Source organism: Bombyx mori, chromosome 28 (genome assembly GCF_030269925.1).
Source record: "Bombyx mori chromosome 28, ASM3026992v2".
Taxonomy (NCBI): Eukaryota; Metazoa; Arthropoda; class Insecta; order Lepidoptera; family Bombycidae; genus Bombyx; species Bombyx mori.
The window spans coordinates 1,444,082-1,466,766 of NC_085134.1; the positions used below are offsets into that span (position 1 = coordinate 1,444,082).

General features: G+C 38.5%; 2 protein-coding genes across 5 annotated transcripts in view; one reads left to right on the forward strand and one right to left on the reverse strand.

Annotated features, from left to right (window-relative positions):
* Window positions 1-22,685, forward strand: part of LOC101740303 (protein madd-4) — a 411,429-nt gene that overhangs the window by 216,567 nt on the left and 172,177 nt on the right. The gene's annotated exons all lie outside the window — the stretch shown is intronic.
* On the reverse strand, window positions 8,491-15,865 carry LOC101744536 (uncharacterized). Of its 3 annotated transcripts, XR_009976927.1 has the most exons (4): window positions 15,724-15,865; window positions 12,185-13,460; window positions 10,070-10,156; window positions 9,114-9,332 (listed from the first exon to the last, which is right to left on the reverse strand). XR_009976927.1 is itself a non-coding variant. In XM_004933479.5 (3 exons), the coding sequence occupies exons 1-3, from the start codon at window positions 15,803-15,805 to the stop codon at window positions 9,233-9,235; spliced, it is 1,458 nt and encodes a 485-aa protein (XP_004933536.1). In that variant the 5' UTR covers window positions 15,806-15,865; the 3' UTR covers window positions 8,491-9,232. The 3 variants fall into 3 exon arrangements, 2 of the variants coding, with proteins under 2 accessions (XP_004933536.1, XP_062532700.1); XM_004933479.5 differs by lacking the exon at window positions 10,070-10,156 and having other exon boundaries at window positions 8,491-9,332; XM_062676716.1 differs by lacking the exons at window positions 10,070-10,156; window positions 15,724-15,865 and adding an exon at window positions 13,864-14,092 and having other exon boundaries at window positions 8,491-9,332.

The following is a 22,685-nucleotide window of genomic DNA, read 5'->3' on the forward strand; positions in this document are numbered from 1 at the left end:
ATGTTGCGAAAGCTCCTATCGATAGATTAAAATTTAATTTTGCAAAGGATTTTGTGAGATTTTTTTTTAAATCTCCATCTTTTTATTTATTTATTTTTTATTGCTTAGATGGGTGAAAGAGCTCACAGCCCACCTGGTGTTAAGTGGTTACTGGAGCTCATAGTTTTCTACAACGTAAATGCGCCACCAACCTTATAGGCGGTGGTACCTACCCGTGCGGATTCACTAGAGGTCCTACCACCAGTAATTACGCAAATTATAATTTTGCGGGTTTGATTTTTATTACACGATGTTATTCCTTCACCGTGGAAGTCAATCGTGGACATTTGTTAAGTAAGTATTTCATTAGGAAAATTGGTACCCGCCTGCGGGATTCGAACACCGGTGCATCGCTAGATACGAATGCAACGGACGTCTTATCATTTAGGCCACGACGACAAAAGTCACCCCCGTGGCGAACAAAATTTTAACAAACATTGATTTTTATTTATTACACATTATTTGCAACTCCTTCGTATACATCAGCTGACTTTATAAATGAACGTGATACTTGAAGGATCATTGTACCGAGTTATTTTTTCACTAAACACCCACATCTGCTGCACCAAGAATAGTAGTAAAGTCTTTGGGAGACGTAATTAATTAGAGCTTAAAAGAGCATTAGATTTATTGTTTTCTGATCAAAGCTCTGCGTAAAACAGGGCCTTACATCACAATGTATACACTTAGGGTTGCCACCTTTTTTTTTTCGCAAATAAAGTACCTACATTGATTATGATAGGCAGGAAAAAAAAGTACTTATTATTAAAATAATGTAATTTTTTTACATTCCCGATCCAGCGGACAGAATGGAAAGCAGTCGCCGTCGCCCCAGACACGTCATTTCGGATCCTCCCGATCCACTAACGGTGCTTCTAGGTACTTCAAGCACCGGTCACCGTTCTCGTCGAACCCGTCGCTTGCGACGAAGGGCTCGACGAACAAATTAACCCTCAGACACAGCCCACTGAGTTTCTCGCCGGATCTTCTCAGTGGGTCGCGTTTTCGATCCGGTGGTAGATTCTGCGAAGCGCGGCTCTTGCTAGGGTTCGTGTTAGCAACGTCGTCAGGTTTGAGCCCCGTGAGCTCACCTGCTAGTTAAGGTTACGCTGGAATAGCCTCTCAAGGCTACCAGCAGCCCACTGAGTTTCTCGCCGGATCTTCTCAGTGGGTCGCGTTTCAGATCCGGTGGTAGATTCTGCGAAGCACGACTCTTGCTAGGGTTCGTGTTAGCAACGTCATTAGGTTTGAGCCCCGTGAACTCACCTACTAGCCACGGTTACGCTGAAATAGCCCCTAGGGCTATCAGCTTAGGTAGGGAAAAAAAAGGCTACCAGCTTAGGTAGGAAAAAAAAAAAAAAATCCCAAAGAAACCAAATCATGCCAAATAAAGTACCTATTTTCGTGTGCTTTATTGTTCACATAAAGTATAAAGTACAATTACCTGAAATAACGTACAATACTTTATTATAAAGTACGGGTGGCAACCCTATATATACTATACTTTTTATACGTTAGTTTTATATTGTAAGTTGTCCCTGCTTTTATTCAGCTGTACGAATTTGTATGGGATTTGAAATTAATTGTTAAGTTCAAAAGGCTCTGTCAGCCAGCCATATTTTATTTAGGTTAATATAACACAAGTCATAAACACATCAATGGCGGTCGTTGTAATATAAAATTTTTTGATTAGACTCATAACTCAACTTTTTTTATATTTGTTATTTATTGCCTTTGTAGGCACACAAGCATACGGCCCACCTGATGGTAAGTGGCAAAGCAATTCCAGGAACAGAGCCAAGCCGCTGCCTACCATTAAACCTGGTGTTAATTGGTTATTGGAGTCCATAGACATAGCAATGTGAATGCCGCCACCCACCTCGAGAAATGAGTTGTAAGGTCTCAGCTTTACCAGTACAACGGCTGCGTCACCCTTCAAACCGAAACGCATTACTGCTTCACGGCAGAAATAGGCAGGGTTGTGGTACCTACCCGTGCGGACTCATAAGACGCTCTATCACCAGTAAATTATATCAGTAATGGATATGAATATACTAGGCATATTATCTTCTAGGCCACGACATTTTAAACTGTACAAAACTTGAACCATGCGCTAGAATATTTGGACTGTTGGCCCGCCAATGCTTATCCAATGTGACTCCTTTGTAACCTCAGTTGATGAAAAGTCTAATCAAAATACAACTGTATTCGGCAAGATTAAACCATAAAAATCTTTTTAATTATGAATAAGAATCGCGAAAAAAACTGCTGAGATTCAACTGGTCTTGTCTGAGAAAGCTAAATTCCCCTAGACGAACTTATTCAAGAAATCATAAGCGTAAGGACTTAAAGTCCGAAATCGCGTCCGGATTTTCACAATTCGACGGCGCCTCACGTCTCGATACTCCAAACAAACATAAGCTCCGCAAATAAGTCACAAACTACAAAAAAGGAAAGAGATGAGATTGTCCAAAAAAAAGGACCCGTTTTACCCTCTTAAGGGCACTCAAAGGATTAAAACAAGTCGGCAGGTTAACTTAAAATATTTGTCCAAGACATGATAACGTGTTAGGCCCTTATACTTGCAGGATTAGGAAGGGATTTTTGTCACTAGCGCTGTTTGGATTGTGATTGAGAAGTTAAGGGGCGAATTTTGGGAGTTCTGTGTTTTTTTCTACCAATACCCTTTTGGGTTGTGTATACATGTTTTGTAACAAGGAAATTTTTAAGGGTAAGTGTGTCACACGGCTAATATTGTATTTTTTGTTGTGTCTTTTTTTTATTTATTTTTTATTGCTTAGATGGATGGACGAGCTCACAGCCCACCTGGTGTTAAGTGGTTACTGGAGCCCATAGACATCTACAACGTAAATGCGCCACCCACCTCGAGATATGAGTTCTAAGATCTCAGGTATAGTTACAACGGCTACCGCACCCTTCGAACCGAAACGCATTACTGCTTCACAGCGGAAATAGGCGGGGTGGTGGTGCCTACCCGTGCGGACTCCCAAGAGGTCCTACCACCAGTGATTACGCAAATTATAATTTTTCAAGTTTGATTTTTATTACACGATGTTATTCCTTCACCGTGGAAGTCAATCGTGAACATTTGTTGAGTACAATATTTCATTAGAAAAATTGGTACCCGCCTGCGGGATTCGAACACCGGTGCATCGCTTCAACACGAATGCACTGGACGTCTTATCCGTTAGGCCACAACGACTTCGTAACGTGTCTAACAGAACTAAACAGCAATTTATTGGTAATGCGTATTGATTAGTGTTTCCCCCCAACATGCTCAGCTCCTAACCCAATGGCTCCTATGTTAGTACATGGGAAGAAAATTATTATCTATTGTACAGTAATTATAGTTTCATAGATTTTAGTTTTATGCGCATATGCGTTTTTATACTGTTTATCTATCTATCTCTCAGCCCAAAGAAGTCCTGTGCTGGACATCGACATCCCCCAACCTGACAGCAGATCTCCGCGAACCTCACTATCTTTGATTACGTGTATATAATCAAAGGAAGCTGGTGCAAAAACTGGACCAAGGTGGTCACGACCCTCAGTAATGAGGAAACGACAGAGAAGAAGAAGAAGAAGAAGAAGAATATAATCAAAGCTCACTATATAGGTTGTCTGTCCATCTTGTGGGAATCCTAATACTTGCGTGTGTTAAAATGTTCAAAGCCTTTGCTTAAGTCTCTTTATGGACACCCTTACCAGACCTATTTGATGTATACTGTTACTAGTGTAATAGAGTTTGGTATGGGTTATAATACATTTTTTTCCTACTTATACTGATAACCTTGAGAGGCTATTTCAGCTTTAACCTAACGTGTAGGTGAGCTCACGGGGCTCAAACCGGAGGTGTTTCTAACACTGGCCCTAGCAAGCGCAGTGCTTCGCAGAATCTACAACCGGATCGGAACGCGACTCACTGAGAAGATCCGGCGAGAGTGCCTCAGTGGGCTGTGTCTGTGGGTTAATTTACTCGCCGATCCTGCAAACGACGGGATTATAATCGTACTCCCTATTTCTGTCACGAAAAAAGTTTGCATTCCCACTCGAAGGCTTTATTTAAGAGATATTTAAGGACTTTATAAGGACAGATATGAGACCATGAGAGTCTACGAGAGTCTTCTACTTATGCCTCAGGTCAGAGCTGGGCGTTAAGTACCACAAACTAATCTTGTCTATTACCATTTTTTTCAGTCCAGATCGAAAGTTAATTTACATCTAGAAGTAAGGCATACATAACCTTAGCTGGAATGTATTTCTAACGCAAAAAAATCTTATACGTTCAAAAAGAAGACAAATCATTTTAAAACTTCAGAAACATTTTTGAGAACGAAAATCGTGACAGTAGCGGCCATATCAGAAGCGATAAAAAATAATGTCTAACATTTTCGAACAGGACTTAATTTAAATATTCTTTTATTGCCCATCTCTTTTTTACAACAGGCCTTCTGTATAGTCGCGTTTCGCTCTGGGAGCCCGCGATAACTCACAGAGCGAACGCAGCAAATGACTTTTTAAGTGAAGGGTACAATGTTGCTTTTTTGGACAAAACGTTCATTTTGTCCTTCTCATGGTAATTAAGTTTGTGTTAATAATTAAATGATCCGGTTTTTGTAAATAAAATGGACTTTCTTTTGACGTTAATAGATAAACGAGATGAATAACCTGATTTTAGACTATTATCTTGGCTCATAGGTATGTATGTAGCACAAAGAAAATACTACTGCCAACTTTGAGACATGAAGTGGTTTCTCTAGCAGGAGTAGTTTCCTGTACTGGAAATTCACGCGTGGAATACACTTGGAGCGAGTGTAGAGCAAGCTAAATTATTTCACATGACTATTATTTGTATTGTAATGAGGAGATCCGTAGAAGAACGAAGGTTGCTGACATAGCCCGTAGAATTAGTGAACTGAAGTGGCAATGGGCCAGCCACATAGCACGAAGAGAGGACGGTCGATGGGGCAGAAAGATCCTGGAGTGGCGACCACGTACTGGCAAGCGCAGTGTGGGACGGCCACCTACTAGATGGACCGACGACCTAGTAAAAAGCGCTGGGTCTCGTTGGATGCAGGTGGCAATGGACTGGTCGCACTGGAAATCTATTGGAGAGGCCTATGTTCAGCAGTGGACGGCGATAGGCTGAAATGATGATGAATGATGATGATTATTTGTATAGCATATTATTCCATTACTGGTGGTAGGACGTTTTGTGAGTCCACACGGGTAGGTACCACCACCTATTATTACTGCCGTAAAGCAGTAATGCATTTCGGTTTGAAGGGTGGGTCAGCCGTTGTATTGTAAAATTTGAGACCTAAGAACTCATATCTCAAGATGGGTGGAGTTACGTTGTGTACAACTCGCATTACATTTTTCTATCAGCAATAATTTCGTGTATTAGAATGTTTTCTTTAAACATCTAAGTATTTTCAGTTGGAACAACGCCTATCTACAACTACTATCTACCCTTGAGAAGTTCTAAGGTATCAAGTATAGTTACAACGGCTGCCCCACCCTTCAAACCGAAACGCATTACTGCTTCACGGCAGAAATAGGCAGGGCGGTGGTACCTACCCGCGCGGACTCACAAGAGGTCCTGCCACCAGTAATTACGCAAATTATAATTTTGCGGGTTTCATTTTTACTACACGATGTTAATTATAATAACGGCCGTCTGGTGTAGTGGTTAGTGACATGGTCACTACATAAGGGGGTCGCGGGTTCGAATCCCGCCAAGGGAAGATATTTGTATAATAAATATAAATGTATTTTCCAGGGTTATGGATGTATATTAAATATATGTATGCGTATAACAAAAATCTTACATTTATTTCCGTTATCTGGTACTTGTAACACAAGTTCTTTACGAACTTATCACGGGACCAGTTAACGTGGCGTGATTGTTAGTAAATATTTATTTATTTATTATATTTATAATTCCTTCACCGTGAAAGTCAATCATGAAGATTTGTCGAGTACGTATTTCATTAGAAAAATTGGTACCCGCCTGAGATTCGAACACTGGTGCATCGCTCAACACGAATGCACCGGACGTCTTATCCCTTACTTAGGCCACGACGACTTCAAAACTTCAAACCATCAAACCTTCATACTCTGGTTTATTTGCAGCAGAAATATATGCGATCATAACACACATAATCTACCCCAGGAATCTTCCCCAACTCAATTAATTTTTCAACGAACTACGTCACAAACTATTTGTCATTGAACACTTTAAAAAACAAATCCACAGACTTAAATCTACTTAGCGGGTGTTCACAATAAATCAAGAAAAAGATTGTTAGAAAATTTCAAATTTTTTTTCATTCAGAAAGCTATAAAAAGTTTCTTATATTGTCACGATCATTAGGGCTTCTTCACGTGTCATTATTTGGGAGAATGCGGCATCGGGCCAGATATTGATGTTATCAAAATTAATTAGAAGTCGCCATCGTCAAAGATAAGACGTCCGATGTACTAGTAATGATGCGACTGTCTTAAAATCCAAGGGCAGGTATAATTAAGAAAATATGTAGCTTCACAAATAACTCAATACGATCGATAATAATATAGGAATAGGATTGTGTAGGAAAAATCTAACCTGTAAAAGCTATACCGTACAGTCGAAATAGATCGCCAAAAATAATATGAATAATTTTGCATAATTACTAGTGGCTTGTAGGCAATCATGTATTTTGATTTGAAGGGAGTGTATTTGTTTTATAATAGTGCCGAGAGGCAATACCGTTTGATGCCATGCCACAAGGCAGGTCACAGATTTCAAATTTTTTTTTTTTTTTTTTTTCCGGGTAGAGGGCCGAACCTCCTACGAGGTCCCCGCGCAAAAGGGGCGCGCGGGGTATGTGAGACTCAACGATCTGCATGGTGTTGTGAGCAGACCGCGGGCCCAAGGGCACTGGATCGACCTGCCCTCGAGATAGGAGCCGATCAGTCGGCGGAGGTATGCGGGGACGCCGTGATACTCCAGCGCCCCCGCGATCACCGACCAGGGCAGGGTGTTGAAGGCGTTCCTTACATCTAAGGATAACGCCATCGCCACCCCGCCCCGGGATACGGCTTCATCGGAGAGGGCCCGCACGCGCAGAATTGCGTCGATAGTCGAGCGGCCCTCTCTGAAGGCGTATTGCTCCGCCGAAAGATCGGGACCCGTCTCGGTCAGACAGATTTCAAATTGTCCTTAGGGTTTTTTTATTACCTAGATGGCTGAACAGTGATAGCGGTTACGGGAGTCCATTGACATCAACAACGCAAAGACCCCCACACATGTTGAGAAATGAGTTATAAGTGGCAGTTTTGTACAACGGCTGCCCCACCTTTTAACCTGGACCACATTACTGTTGCGCGCCAGAAATACGCAGGGTCTTTTACGAGCTCACTTGATGCGTTACCACCTATTTTTATCTTCGAACCTCATCTCGGAAGGTACACTCCAAAACCGGCCAGATAAGTTATAATAAGCCCTTCTTGTGCATCAGCCCTTATAGTACATGTGGGCGTCACGCCCCGTCTGATTTATACGCACAGTTTTCTGTGATTAATTTTAAATTAGCCGTTATCTCATACCAGTCCTTTGTAATTGGGGATGCTTCGTTGAGATTAATGCGTTTTTGACAAATATGTCTCCCTTCGTTTGGATTGTGAATTAATTCTTGTTTTTACTGCATCGACGGGAATTTGTTTTTTTTTATATAATGCTCCAATTATATTTCTATAATATTGAGTGGAAACGTCCGTTGCCTAAAAAGTGAGCTGCATTGTTTTTTGTATTTGAAGGCTTTCACTCTGTTGTTCTATTATTACATGATGAGCACTCTCTCAGTGGGTCGCGTTTCCGATCCGGTGGTAGATTCTGCGAAGTGCTGCTCTTGCTAGGGCCAGTGTTAGCAACACTCCGGTTTGAGCCCCAAGAGCTCATCTACACGCTAGGGTAACGATGATATAGCCTCTCAAGGCTATGAGCATAGGTAGGGAAAGAAAAGAGCACTTTGGATTCAAAAAGGAAAGTCTTGTAGGTTATGGTAGTTTTGTTTTAATTTTATTCCGAAATTCTTGTTGTTTTTGGTTTACTTTTGTATTCTATGTGAAGTGTTATTTTTAATGTAATTTTGATGTAATATCTGAAGTAAAAGAAATAAATAAAAGTAAAATAAATAATTAAAATGCGCGCAATGATAAAAAAGATGATCGCATTATCTCAAACAATACCCAATGGAGCATGTAAAACAAAGTACAGAAACTATTGCGTTTTCGGAGATCAAACGATCTGTGAGATGTGTTTTATTGGCAATCCAGACGATGTTCTTCTTATGGAGTTAATACCGAAGCTATATATTACTGCAATCAGCAAATAATATTGGGAGTTAAAACCGAGGCTATTACTGCAATCAGCAAATAATATTGTAATTATTGAAATTAAATTATTTTATTTAAACGATATTTACATTTTTTTCATTGACTCACAAATACTGCTGTTTGGTTTATTTAATCTAAACAAGATGAGCGGATTTAAAATGACATTAATACTTCAAGTGTTTACATACCATTAGTTTTATGTTATTTTTATTGGGAATATTCTTTTATTTATCAAAATATTAAATACATTATAATAATATAGCGTAAAACGCGAGACAGTTGACTGTTACTTCTAAGATGGTTGAATAATAGATCTTTTTTTACAGATCCTGTATGTAAAACACTGTCTATTATTGATTTCGATAGCTGATGCAATTAAAACTCTTGTCCACTTAAATTTATTAAAAACATACAGGTTCGAAATACCAAAATACAATAGATTTAGAAATTACTAAACTAAAAAAACTCTTCAACTGTCTCGAATTATTTGCATAGTTGTCTAATTGCGAGAAAAAGATGGAAGGTTTGTGACGTCATTATCAAAAACATGGCGGACCCTCTCTTAAAGTTATGACATTTTGGAACTAGTTTTGATATGCATTTCGTAGAATTTGCTATTGCAAAATCGTTCACAAAATTAAAGATAGAGAGTCTATTGTTTGATAAGCTTCAGTGGTTTAAGGCTCTTTTTATTGAATTAATGTCAGTAGTAAATTTGATTCAACAAAAAAAAATACCTCATATCGAGGCAATAACTAAAGATCTTCTTTGAATCATTTTCAAGAATTTAAATTTAATCATCAACGCTGTCTATTCTTTGAGGACAGCAGTCCGGATACTGTTGGTTTTGGTCACCCATCCTGAAGTATCCTGGCTGTATATCCGACCGACAGCTGGAACAAAATACATACTAAAGTTAAATGGATTTTTAAAGCAGACCTCATATTAAATTTGCGATACCAACCATTATCTATATATTAATACGTGAAGCAAAAACTTTGTACCCCTTTTTACGAAAATTGCGCGGCCGGAGGAGTATGAAATTTCCCACACCTAAAGAGAATATAGAGAAGGAGTGCAGAATGTTATATTTTTTTTGTAAAATATCCATAAAAAATACATGAAATCAATAAAAAAGACATTACACACACTACCATGTATTTGACACATACACGCATGCATACTATTTGTTTATTGTCTAACTTTTCTTATTGCTTATAGTCTGTGGTCAAATTGAGAATAGATTAAATATTGTTTATCTATATATTAATACGTGAAGCAAAAACTTTGTATCCCTTTTTACGAAAATTGCGCGGACGGAGGAGTATGAAATTTTCCACACATATAGAGAATATAGAGAAGAAGTGCACAACGCTAATATTTTTTTAAAATAATGCATAAAAGATACATTAAATCGATAAAGAAAACATTACACACACTACGTACCATGTATCTGACGCACACACGCATGCATACTATTTATTGTCAAGCTTTTGTTCTTGACGTCTGTTGTCAAATTGAGAATAGATTAAATATTGTTTGTCTTTGTTAATATTTTTAATTGTGTAGTCTTGGCGAAATTTGTGATTATAGAAGTATAAAATACAATCATAATAGTGTACAAACTTACAATTCCAATTAATTATAGTCGAATTTCGACTACTGCGGGACCTCTAGTGTTTATTAATATTTGTCTAAAGTGTAGTCTTGGCGAAATCTGTGATCAGGAAAGCATAATAGTCTTTGACAATAGAATCATAATATTGTACAAACTTATAATTTCAATTAATTATAGTCGAATTTCGACTACCCGGGGACTTCTAGTTACACTTAATACGCTTTGAAAGACATTGAATTAAAAAGGCAAAGCTTTTCAAATAACTATATTCTAACTATCAAAGGAACGTAAGCACTCACGAAATCGACAAAAAAGTCACCCCAGCTTTTTGGAACAGTCCGTGAATGTTAAGTTAGTAAAACATTGATAAAATACCCGAAATTAAAAGGGTCGTGTCTAGACATGAAGATCGAATTCCAATGTTTTTTAATATAAATCCACGTTCATACAAAGCTTATTATGCTTATAAACTTTAATATTGCCATCAGAGATTCTTACCTTAGCTTCTGGTACAAAAAATACGGACTCATTTCTGAAGTGTGGTTTTTCTTGTATTTTTTTTATATTTTTTTTATTTAGTATATCTTGTGAGTCCGCACGGGTAGGCGCCACCGCCCCGCCTATTTCTGCCGTGACGCAGTAATGCGTTTCGGTTTGAAGGGTGGGGCAGCCGTTGTAACGATACTGAGACTTTAGAACTTATATCTCAAGGTGGGTGATGCATTTACGTTGTAGATCTCTATGGGCTCCAGTAACCACTTAACACCAGGTGGGCTGTGAGCTCATCCACCCATCTAAGCAATGAATAAAAAAAAGCCAAGCTGCTGCCTACCATTGCATTATTATATTAGTGTAAGATATTACGTATTTATTTATAACTTTATATACTAGACAGTATAAAGGCCGACTCAATGCCAGAGGCATATCATATAATTATCACGTATCATATAATTATATTACATAACTATTAAACTTTTTTATTAATAGATGCAGAGCCAGACTATTTAATGTAATAGTTGCAAACATGTCGTTTGTTGGATTATTACGTTATTGAAATCGTCGTTGCCAGGGGCACAGTAAAGAATCTGGCTATCCTACTCCAATACAGACTCTAGACGATATCGTTCACAAAAAATATATATATTAAGGCGGCCCATTTCCAAACTGTGACAAATGTTTGCAAGATACGTGATACTCAAAAAACGTTTCTCGAATCATCTTGTGAACTTAGCTTTAGATTTATTTATCGTGTACGCCGTCAAAGCAAGTTTTTGAAGCAAAAAACAGTCTTCTTGTTATAAATAGTACAGAGAAAAATATTATCTATCGCAGAGATATCTTTTGATATCTAAAATAATAATAAAAAATCGTAAAAGAAATATTAGAATTTGTGATTTGTCTGATGTTCTAAATGGATTATCCGTTGCTAAGACCCTAATGGCATTTTCGAGTATTTTCATATTTCTTATTGCCAATGTAGGCAGTGGCAAAAAACTGGAGCATACCATCCACCAGTAAGTGTTAACCATTGCTTATGGACATCAGCATAGCCAAGCTACTGCCTACTGCAAAATGCCTTTTTTATTACATTTTTTGGCTGGAAGAGCCAACAGTTCACTGTATATTAGGTGGTTACCAGAGATCTACGCTGAGCCATCAGAGGTCAAACTATTATTTAAATACTGTATCGTATTGAATGGCTGTCTTAATCATTCGCCCCGGAAGGGACAGTTGCTTTGTGGCAGAAGTAAGTTGGATGACGGTATCTATTTAAATGGGTTGGCAATTTCCAACTAGGCTTACTGGTTGTAGGACGTCTTGTGAGTCCGCACGGGTAGTTACCATAACCCTGCCTATTTCTGCCGTGAAGCAGTAATGCGTTTCGGATTTAAGGGCGGGGCGGCCGTTGTACTGTAAAAACTGTGACCTTAGAACTCATATCTCAAGGTAGGTGGCGGTATTTACGCTGTAGATGTATATAGGCCGCGGTAACTACTTAACATTAAGTAGACCGTGAGCTCGTCTATCCGCATAAGCAATAAATAAAAAATAAACAAAAAAAAACAAAACTAGGAACATATTTTTTTTTCTTATAAAAAATACTACTAATACTAATAAATCACTCACGTTACTGTTTCCAAATATACATCGTACGCGAATTCATCACTGACAGATTTCAATTCAGAAGACCGTTTGGTCCTGGTGAATTCATCCAACTTAATCAGCTTACCAACGCGCTCCAAGTTAACTTTTTTTCTGAGAGGAAACGGCTTGAGTAATTTGGACTTCTCGATATTGGCTCTGACTTCTTCCAACACTTGATTGGATAGTGGATCCGTTTGCCATTCAGGAAGCTTTGTCTCCTTCACTTTAGCGAGCAAGCTATCCAATATATTGGCTTCTTCTTTCGAAACGCTATTGGTATCAGCATTTCCGAGTCCTGAGCTTAAAGGGATTATGTTACTTGGTATTTGAGCTATGTACGCGTAAGGATAATTTCTATAATAATTCAAATAAGCCCAAGGGTTTCCATACATGGGACTGTACAGAGCAGTGTTATTATATTGCTGTATGTAAGGGAATGGATAAGGCACTGGAGCTTGGGGATTCTGATCAGTATGTTTTTTGAGTACTTTTTCAATTAACGAATGATCCATTTTATTGCAAGATGTTTGTGGATTTTCAGCGTTTGGCTTATGAACGTATGAGGAGCTTCGTTGGAAAGCCGACATCGGATAGTAATAAGGAAGTTTTCCGAAGTCACTGCTACTTAGGATTCCGCCGAAGTAGCCAGGGCTCCTGTTTGGCTTGTGAGTGGCTGGCTTGAAAAACGTTTCTTGTTTTTCCAAATCCACCGGTCCTCCTTTCTGAGGGCTAATGTGTAAAGGTTCGTACCAATACGAGCTTTGTTTTTCATTCACAAACTTTTCGTCGTCATTGGCTGTGCTTAATGTTTCATCTAGAACACTGTCGGAGGTGGCTTTGTCCATATCTTTATAAATATCTTGAGCTATTTTATATATTTCCACGATCGCATCCAAATCACTTTTCTTCACTGTATGAAGCATATCAGCTATGGATTTAATTTCAGTTTCAGTCAAGTACCTATCATTATTGAAATTCATTGCTTCTCTACCTTCTTGTTCATTAGCTTCTTTATGTGGTATACCTGGTAAACTACTGTCTATTTTTGTGTGTATCGTAACAGGACTAGTTTCTAAATCAATGTGCTTTTCTTCTGATTGTAGGTTAGAAATGTTTATCTGCCTGATTGGTAAATATTCTGTTTCAATTTTATTTAATCTTCTAAGTTTGCATGAGTAATTCCCGCAGAAGGTTGTCGATTGCCATGTTGAGTTTACCGCGTGAAGTTTACCAGTATCAGGGTCTCTGCAGTATAGAGCTGAAAACAAAAAATGGATTAAATTTCGTTTCGTTATCGTGGATATAGAATGTCAAATTTATGATGAATTTCGACGAAAATATGAAATTCTAAAGTATTCCTGATTATAAAAACATTATTAATGAAATTTAACAAAGAATATTAGATCTTAGTTATGGAAGCTGTACCTAATCTATAAAAGAAACTAATTATAATTAAATAATTCTAATTAACTACGTTAAGGCTTAGGAATACGATGATGATTATACTCATTAATTTAATGTTAGAATATTGGCAAGAAATGCACAAAGCTAGAAAAATGTTTCCAAATATCGGCAACAAAGACACAGATTCCGAATTGGGATCAGATTCTAGAGTAAGGCGGATATGATAAATGTCACAAGCTCAACTCCCGAATGCTCACCACCAAATAGAAACGTATTCATCAAACAACAACAAACAATAGTGAGGCAATTATCGCATTGTTTAAAAAAATTCAGAGCATTGTTTAATGATCGAATTGTTTGGTTCAAACAATAATTTATTGGCTTTTGTCTTTGGTTTCGGGTGTTTTTGTTTGCTAATGAAGTTTTATGAGGCTATTATTATTATATTCATTAGCTTGTTAGAATTCCATGCTTGATTGTCAGTTTGACAATTGCTGATAATTTAGTACTGCCCTAAAAATATCGCTGAGAATTATCATAAATAGAGTTTTTACACTTGTTATTGATGTTGAAATTCAATAGACATCTAATTTCAATAGACATTCAATAGACACTAGCACCTCAATTTCATTAACTGGTTCATTTTTTAAAAAATATATATATTACGGTTCTTTTGCTCTTAGGCCAGAGAAGAGTGGCCTTTCCAAACTCATTATTCCAGAATAGAGAGGCAAGGATCGATCCCTATGGAAGACCATATGCGCCACGGCAGGCGGAACCCAGGTAACTGACCTAGCCTACAGATCAGATCAGTCGGCGCAGGTAGAAAAACATTTGGTGTCTTTCCCCACATACCTCTTCCTATCGCCGACCACGGTAAAGTGCCAAAAGATTTGGCTCTGTCAAATGACATCGCCAAAGTCATACCACCACGAAATACTGCTCTTCTTAGAGGACTCGAATGAGAAGGATCTTGTCTACGGCTAAGCAACCCTCTCTGAAGCCGTACTATTCCGCTTATTAGGGATAAAATATTACTTTTTTATTTTATCGATTAATTCGTCAAGTTGTTACGGAGTATTTGGGGAAGCTATACATTAGTTAAACATTAGAAATGACAGATATTTATCGTGATTTGTATTGCTAGTGCTAAGGGCAGTGGCTGTTTTAGGGAACCAACGCTGTCCTTGCGAGGAAGGGACATTTTGCATTGCGAAATTCCTAGTTAAGTATTATGCACACCAAACTCACAAGGCATGAGTAGACAGAAATTTCCTATGGTTCTACACCACTATTGTAAATGTGCCTTGAAGTATACACAATGGTGTAAAGAATGGTGGTTAGTTAGTGCTCATAGATATGACAAAGTTATGGCCACTGTCTACCTAGAGATAAAAAGTGGATGGGACTGTAGGCAGTGGCTTGGCCCTACTCCTGGCATTGCTGAAGTCCATTGGCAACGGTAACAACTTAACATCAGGTGGGCTGTATGCTCGTCTGCCTACAAGGGCAAAAAAAAAACATTGTAAGGCGGCTAGCTTCTTCGAATTACTAGGCGTGAATGTTTCATGTCAAAAATAAGTGGAATGACGGTAATTTTATTATAGTCGTATGGACAACAGTAGATCATGCCAAACTGCCAACAGTAAAATCAGAGCTGAGGAACAGGATACATTTTCTATTCAGGATTATCATACGTCATTTCTGCACTGACACTCTTGCATTCACCTTCCAAGCAGTCCACCCAAGTCTTTTTAGGACGCCCCTTCATTTATTGCTACTGTTTATCCAGTAGTGGCTATTGCTAGAGGTTACCAGGTTCCCCAATTTGTTTAGCGTATTATAATAAAGAGCAGAAGCTTAATATCTGCCTTCATCCTGAAGTAACGGTTACTCCAATGCGGTTGAGACTTAGATCTTACCAATGCGTGTCAACATTTTTTATTGCCCTTGTAGGCAGATGAACATACGGCCCACCTGATGGTGAGTGGTTACCGTCGCCCATGGACTTCAGCAATGCCAGGGGCAGAGCCAAGCCGCTGCCTACCAATACGCTTTGGTAACTTATCTGAGTCTCGCGTTTTCGCATTATTGATGTTATGAAAGAATTAACATACCTTTACCCGTGATGAAGCCACCTTCAACACATATTAAGCACAAAATTAATTTAAATAAAACATAATATCTGTAATACTCCATGCTGCGCGGTATCGTGTCGGCTTGTCCGTGTTGCGAATGAGGAATGTATGGACATATTCATACGTCGCTTATTGTTATGATTTTGAAGACTTGCATTTTCGTTAGGTGGATGTCAAATTTTTAAAAATTTTTTTATTCATTTTTTTTTTGGCATATGTGTCTCCGCAAACTTACGTCCCACATCTTGTTAAGTGGTTACCGGAGCCCATAGACATCAACAACCTAATTAACGCCATCCAACTTGAGACATGGGTTCTAAGTCTTCGAAACGCATTACCGCTTCACGACAGAAATAGGCAGGGCGGTGGTACCTACCTTTGTGGGCTCATAATATGTCTTACTATCGGTAAATACATATGGTTACTATGCACCTAAAGCTTTAAGCTTTAAGATGATAGCTTTAAGCATGTCGAAGAAACTTTCATAACCGCAATTTCTTCTCTGCCCAAAACACACAAAATATCTGATCTAAAAAAAATCATTCCGATTGGTTAGAGTTAATTTAAATATTCGACTCTCTCAAGCCCACTCCAAAAGTTCAGAGAGCTTTAAAGAATCGGAGTGCCACAAACGTGCAGAAAAAGTTTAGTCAAAAATTTGTACCATGAATATTTGCTTCAAAAATTTCACGTCATCGCAGATATTTCGCTCTAAAGATACGCTTTTACAAGTGCTGCCAAAGCTTCCGAAATTTTACGAGCTTGTACTAAACTTTTGAATTCTGTTAAAGTAAAATTTTATTTTTCATTTGCTCGAGTACATTTTTATTGGCAACTGAGGAGGATGGACTTGCAGTTCGCCTGATGGAGAGTGATCACCGAGGTTTATGGACATCAGCAACGCTAGGAGCGAAAAATGCTGCTTCTCATCTTGGTACACAACAAGGATTCATGTTCTTGACACTATGTTTTTTTTAATGCTTATCTGGGTGGATGAGCCACGGCCCACCTGATGTTAAGTGGAGCCCATAAACATCTACAGCGTAAATGCCGCCACCCACCTTGAAACATGAGTTCTAAAGTCTCACTTTTAACCACGACTGCTCCGCCCTTCAAACCGAAACGCATTACTGCTTCACGGTAGAAATAGGCAGAGTGGTGGCACCTACCCGTGCGGACGCAATAGCACTAGTAAACAAGATGTAATAATATATTAATGTAACGAAATGATTCTATCAAGATGTTCGATTGGCTTGAAATTTAACAGACGTATCAAAGACAACATTAAGTAATCCAATAATTGTTGCAAGGATAACTTAAAAATATATTTTTAAATTCGGTATTCTATTATATTAAAGCATTTTATTAATACGCTTTTATTAGCTTCAGACGTATGTATGTTAGTATGTAACGTAATCTTTGATCATGATTTTGACCCCCTTCAAAACGTCGGATTAATTCGAACGAAATTTGGTATACTTATTAGGAACCGATAACAATTCAATATAAAAAAAATATATTATATAAAATAAAAATTTAAATTCAACTAAAAATGAAAAATAAATAATAGTTTAAAAAAACTAAAAAAATACGCTTTTATAGAAAATTCAACTAAAAAATAGAAAATATATATTTTAATAAATTTGTAAGGAAAAATGATTTCATTGTAAGAAAAAGCGTGGGGTGCTTTTCAGGATATTATCATATTTGGTACTTTTTAGTTGGATTTTCTATAAAAGCGTTTTTTTTTTAGGTTTTTTAAACTATTACCTATTTATTTTTAAATTACGTACCATTTATTATTACTAAGTGAAATTACAGGTGCCCATAGAGGCTTTTGGCTTGAAGAAAATGTTTACTTGAGACTAGTTAGAAATAGGAAAAAATGGTGCGCGTGCAACTTGAAGCACGTGAAAGAAGTGAAATTTATTTTGCGGTTTGTAGTATTGCGGTTTCTTCATTTTTAATCCTTGATTTAAGGATTTATCTTGTAATAGAGAATGTTGTGTATAAGAGAAACGACCTAGCTCGCTTTGACCTTACCCTCTCTACACGGTCGATTGGTACGCGAGACGCTCTGTCTATTTTCTCACTCTCGCACGTCCTAAATCGTATCTTTTCTCTCTAGCCGTAACGAATCTGTCGCGACTTAAATTATACTCTCAACGCGTCTTAGAAATTTTCACTTTAAAATTGTGAAAGTTAATTTTTACGTCCGATATAGTTTCTGTAACTTCAATAAGGCATAAGATAAGTATGAATATCCTTTCAATAACTCAATTATTTAGTGTACCACGGGGCTCGCCCCCAGCGCCGGTAAGCTTTACAAAGCTCCAATTATCGAAAACCTCTCCGTAGCACGGCCAGCTGTACATTGCGGGGATCTTTTTGAATTGGTCCTCCGATGCCAAACTTCTAACAATAATAATAAGTGCGGACAAAGAGACTGAACGCTGGAGCCCAGAACTTTGGGCCTTTACACGCGAAACTTGTTCAATAACGATTTTGAACTAAGTATTTTCCGAGGAAAGTATAAACGTGAAAAAGATTACCGATTTATTTTATTTAAGGAGTAGACTTTTTGTGTTTTTGATTTAAAATATATGTATAATACATATAAAAATTGGGCTCTTTGATATGTATAATTTATTGTATGTATGTATGTGTTTAATATGTATTCGTATCTGATGATGTACCGGTGCTCGAATCCCGCAGGCGGGTACCAATTTTTCTAATGAAATACGTACTTAACAAATGTTCACGGTTGACTTCCACGGTGAAGGAAAAACATCGTGTAATAAAAGTCAAACCCGCAAAATTATGATTTGTGTAATTACTGGTGGTAGGACCTCTTGTGAATCCGCACGCGTAGGTACCAACACCCTGCCTATTTATGCCGTGAAGCAGTAATGCGTTTCGATTTGGAGGGGCAGCCATTGTAACTATACTGAGAACTTAGAACTTATATCTCGAGGTGGGTAACGCATTTACGTTGTAGAGGTCTATGGGCTCCGGCGACCGCTTAATACCTGGTAAGCCGTGAACTCGTCCACCCACCGGACTTATTGCGTCCTCTTATCAGTGTACAAAATATAATTGAAAACAGCAATTTATCTCGAAGATCGCACGACCCATTCAGGTATATGGCAATATGCTAAAAACAATTAACGAATTCATGATATCGTAATAATATTAATAAAATAAAACAACGTTATTGGGTTTGACAAGCGCTGTCCGTATTAGCGAACGTGTCATAATGCTGTCACAGCTATCGCGTTCAATCGGACACTTATTATTTCTTTTGTTTTCTAATCTGATTGTGTCGATTGACGATAATGATCGTCGACCTATATTGCCGTTTTTGATACTTTACGAATGATTATTTGATTGATGATCATTTCCGTGGTCGTAGTGAGTTCTTGCTTGAACGTGCTTTAAACACGTCCTTACGGATCCTCCCGATCCATTAACAGTGCTTTTAGGTACATCAAGCATCGGTCACCGTCCCCGTCGAACCCATCGCTTGCAACAAAAGGCTCGACAAGTAAATTAACTCACAGACATAGCCCACTGAGCTTCTCAGTGGGTCGCGTTTCCGATCCGGAGGTAGATTCTGCGAAGCACGGCTCTTGCTGGGGTTCGTGTTAGCAACATCGTCAGGTTTGAGCTCCGTGAGCTCACCTACTAGCCCGGTGACGCTGACATGTTCTCTCTAGACCATCAGCTTGGGCAGGAAAAAAAAACGAAACATTCATTCGTTTGGCGGCGTTCGTGAGGGAAGGTAGTCGTGGACATGGTTTGCGTGAGTCAATGTTTTCCAAGTCTCTGTAAATTTGTGCTTAAAATTAAGAGAGTACCAAAGTTTTTATTCTGTATTCTGGTTGTTTGGTGATTTATTTCAGTGTCTATGTTGAATTAGAGTCGATTAATTAGAATTTGAGAATCACAAATTATGTAGTGTTTAAATTGTTATTTTTTTAATGGTTTCTTCTTCTGACTCATAAAAATACATATTTTGCTATTTTTGTTGAGCTGCATTTTTGTTGGGTGTTTGAGTTGCTCATCTATAGCTATTTTATGTGTATTAATTATCTATGAATTGAAGCACATTCGATGCCGGACTTAGGAAGAGTGAAGACGTCTCGGTACTGTGATGGTTTCGTGATACGCAAGGTCTTTGCACGACTACCCACCATACGCCCACTCTGACAAGAAATAATGAATATATCGGTCCATTCTTTGGCATATGTTTAATAAATACTTTTTTTTTCTACCTATGCTGATAGCCTTCAGAGGATATTTCAGCTTCGCCCTAACACGTAGGTGAGCTCGCGGGGCTCAAGCCGGAGTGTTGCCAACACTGGCGCTAGCAAGAGCAGTGCTTCGCAGAATCTGCCACCGGATCGGAAACGCGACCCACTGAGAAGATCCGGCGAGAAACTCAGTGGGCTGTGTCTGTGGGTTAATTCACTCGTCGAGCCCTTCGTCGCAAGCGACGGGTTCGACGAGGACGGTGACCGGACGACCTGGATATTACGTAGTTCACTCACGCTGAAAGCTGTTCGGGAACCAATATAAAAACATTACTTAAATTAATTTATTAGCATAAAAACTCTACATAGAAGAAAACATTATGTTTATTGTAAACAATTTCATAACCCAAAGAAAGTACAACGAAAGTCCTAAACACATCAAAACTTAAAGCTCCGGGTGAAATCCATTCAAAAACTTATTAAGCGCATAAGACCTTTCTCCCGGTACGCATCGCAACAATCCATAAAGGGCCCGGTACAAATTATGCCTTTACAAGAACAGCGTGGGGTAACGCGTGATTTAAAGGTCATGCGCATTCCAAAGCTATTAAATTTGATCTGAATTACTGGTGGTAGGACCTCTTGTGAGTCCACACGGGTAGGTACTACCACCCCGCCTATTTCTGCCGTGAAGCAGGAATGCGTTTCAGTTTGAAGGGTGGGGTAGTCGTTGTAACTATACTGAGACCTTAGAACTTATATCTCAAGGTGGGTGGCGCGTCCACGATGTGTATGTCTATGGGCTCCAGTAACCACTTAACACCACGTGCGCTGTGAGCTTGTGTACCCATCCAAGCAATAAAAAAAAATCCCCGAAATTTTTAAATTCATTTATACACATCCAAGAAACTGTACGACAGCTTACTCGTCATACCTACAAACAGATTAGAAATATTTACAATAAAAAATTTACCAATTGAGAAAATAATAAATGTTTCTTAAGTCTGGTTCGACCCTAACGCGTTAAAAACTCAGCGGGCGCTCGCACCCTTATGTGTCGAAAAAAGTAATCACACTCATGATTGAAAGTTAAATTGCCTGTAATTGCGTTTATAATCCTTTATCTTATCTCACGTATTATATTTTGTAATTATTTATGAGCTTTAACGAGATGAAGAACGCGTCGATTCGGGTTTTGACGAAAACCGGGCGATTAAGCCATGATAATGTTGAAAAAAAACGTTGATTAAAATTATATTCATGTTTAAATTTTTTTTGCGTGATCGAGTGAGGCTCGCTGTTCTTTTTTTATTGCCTAGATGTGTGGACGAGCTCACAGCCCACCTGGTGTTAAGTGGTGTTACTAGAGCCCATAGATATTTACAACGTAAATGCGCCACCCACCTTGAGATGTAAGTTCTAAGGTCTCAGTATAGTTACAACGGCTGCCCTACCCCTTAAGCCGAAACGCATTACTGCTTCACGACAGAAATAGGCGGGGTGGTGGTCACAATACGTACGTAATGCACAAAGGTACAATGGCAGATTTAATGCCTGAGGCATTCTCCACCAGTCAACCAAGGGTGATGTAGAGAGTCCTGTGGTACCATTCCTTTTTTCAAAAATAATAATAAAAATTTTATATATGTACATATACAAACACAAACACGCTATATATAATACTACCTTTTGCCCGCGACTTCGTCCGCATGAAACAGTTACTATGGCATAACGCTAAATTTTACCCGCCTGTTCATTTACTTTGAAAGTGAAAATATTTTTGAATAATAGAATGTTAAGGAGTTATTTGAGGTACCAAAATCATATGTGATGTTATATAGCCTATAGCCTTCCTCGATAAATGGGCTATCTAACACTGAAAGAATTTTTTAAATCAGACCAGTAGTTCCTGAAATTAGCGCGTTCAAACAAACAAACTCTTCAGCTTTATAATATTACTAGTACATTCTGTTCATTGTATATTTACAAATTACTAGCCGTACTCGCCCGCTTCGCTGGGCATTGAAAATGAACATTATTATTGATTGTCATTATTATTAGCGAGTCCAACACTCATATAGATATCCTATCCATTAAGTACATGTATTTTCTACAGGGTTTTTTTTTTTTTTTTTTTTATTGCCCTTGTAGGCAGACGAGCATACGGCCCACCTGATGGTGAGTGGTTACCGTCGCCCATGGACTTCAGCAATGCCAGGGGCAGAGCCAAGCCGCTGCCTACCGCTAACCAAGTTTCAAGTCAATCGGATGCTACATTCAGTAGTTATAACGGAACATCCGTAAAAACTACTGTAGATTTATTTATTAATATAGATAAGTATAGATAAATTTGCGGCCCAAATAAGCCGGATAGCAGTGACATCTCTAGCTTCGATTAATCTAAAGGTATCGAAAGGCGGGCGAGATTTCGAAAGTGCCTTTCAGCTTAGGCCATCGCGAAGCAGCCGGTTGTTGTCGAATTTGAAATTTCAGATCGTATCGCGTCCGATCCGGATATTGCGAATATTCGCCACTCCCGTCCTAGCCTTCGATAACGTCTTTTGCATTTAGGGGAACAGTCAGTTTTGGATTAGTCCGACACTTTTTTTTTATTGCTTATATGGGTAGACGAGCTCACAGCCCACCTGGTGTTAAGCGGTTACTGGAGCCCATAGACACCCACAACGT

Bases quoted from the DNA above. Each gene is read 5' to 3' on its own strand.
- LOC101744536 (XM_004933479.5), bottom strand. From the start codon at position 15,805: ATGGAGTATTACAGATATTATGTTTTATTTAAATTAATTTTGTGCTTA. The intron at 13,461-15,723 runs GTATGTTAATTC...TTTTGTTTTCAG, and splicing joins TGGCTTCATCACGGGTAAAG to CTCTATACTGCAGAGACCCT. The intron at 9,333-12,184 runs GTGAGTGATTTA...ATTTTGTTCCAG, and splicing joins GTATATTTGGAAACAGTAAC to CTGTCGGTCGGATATACAGC.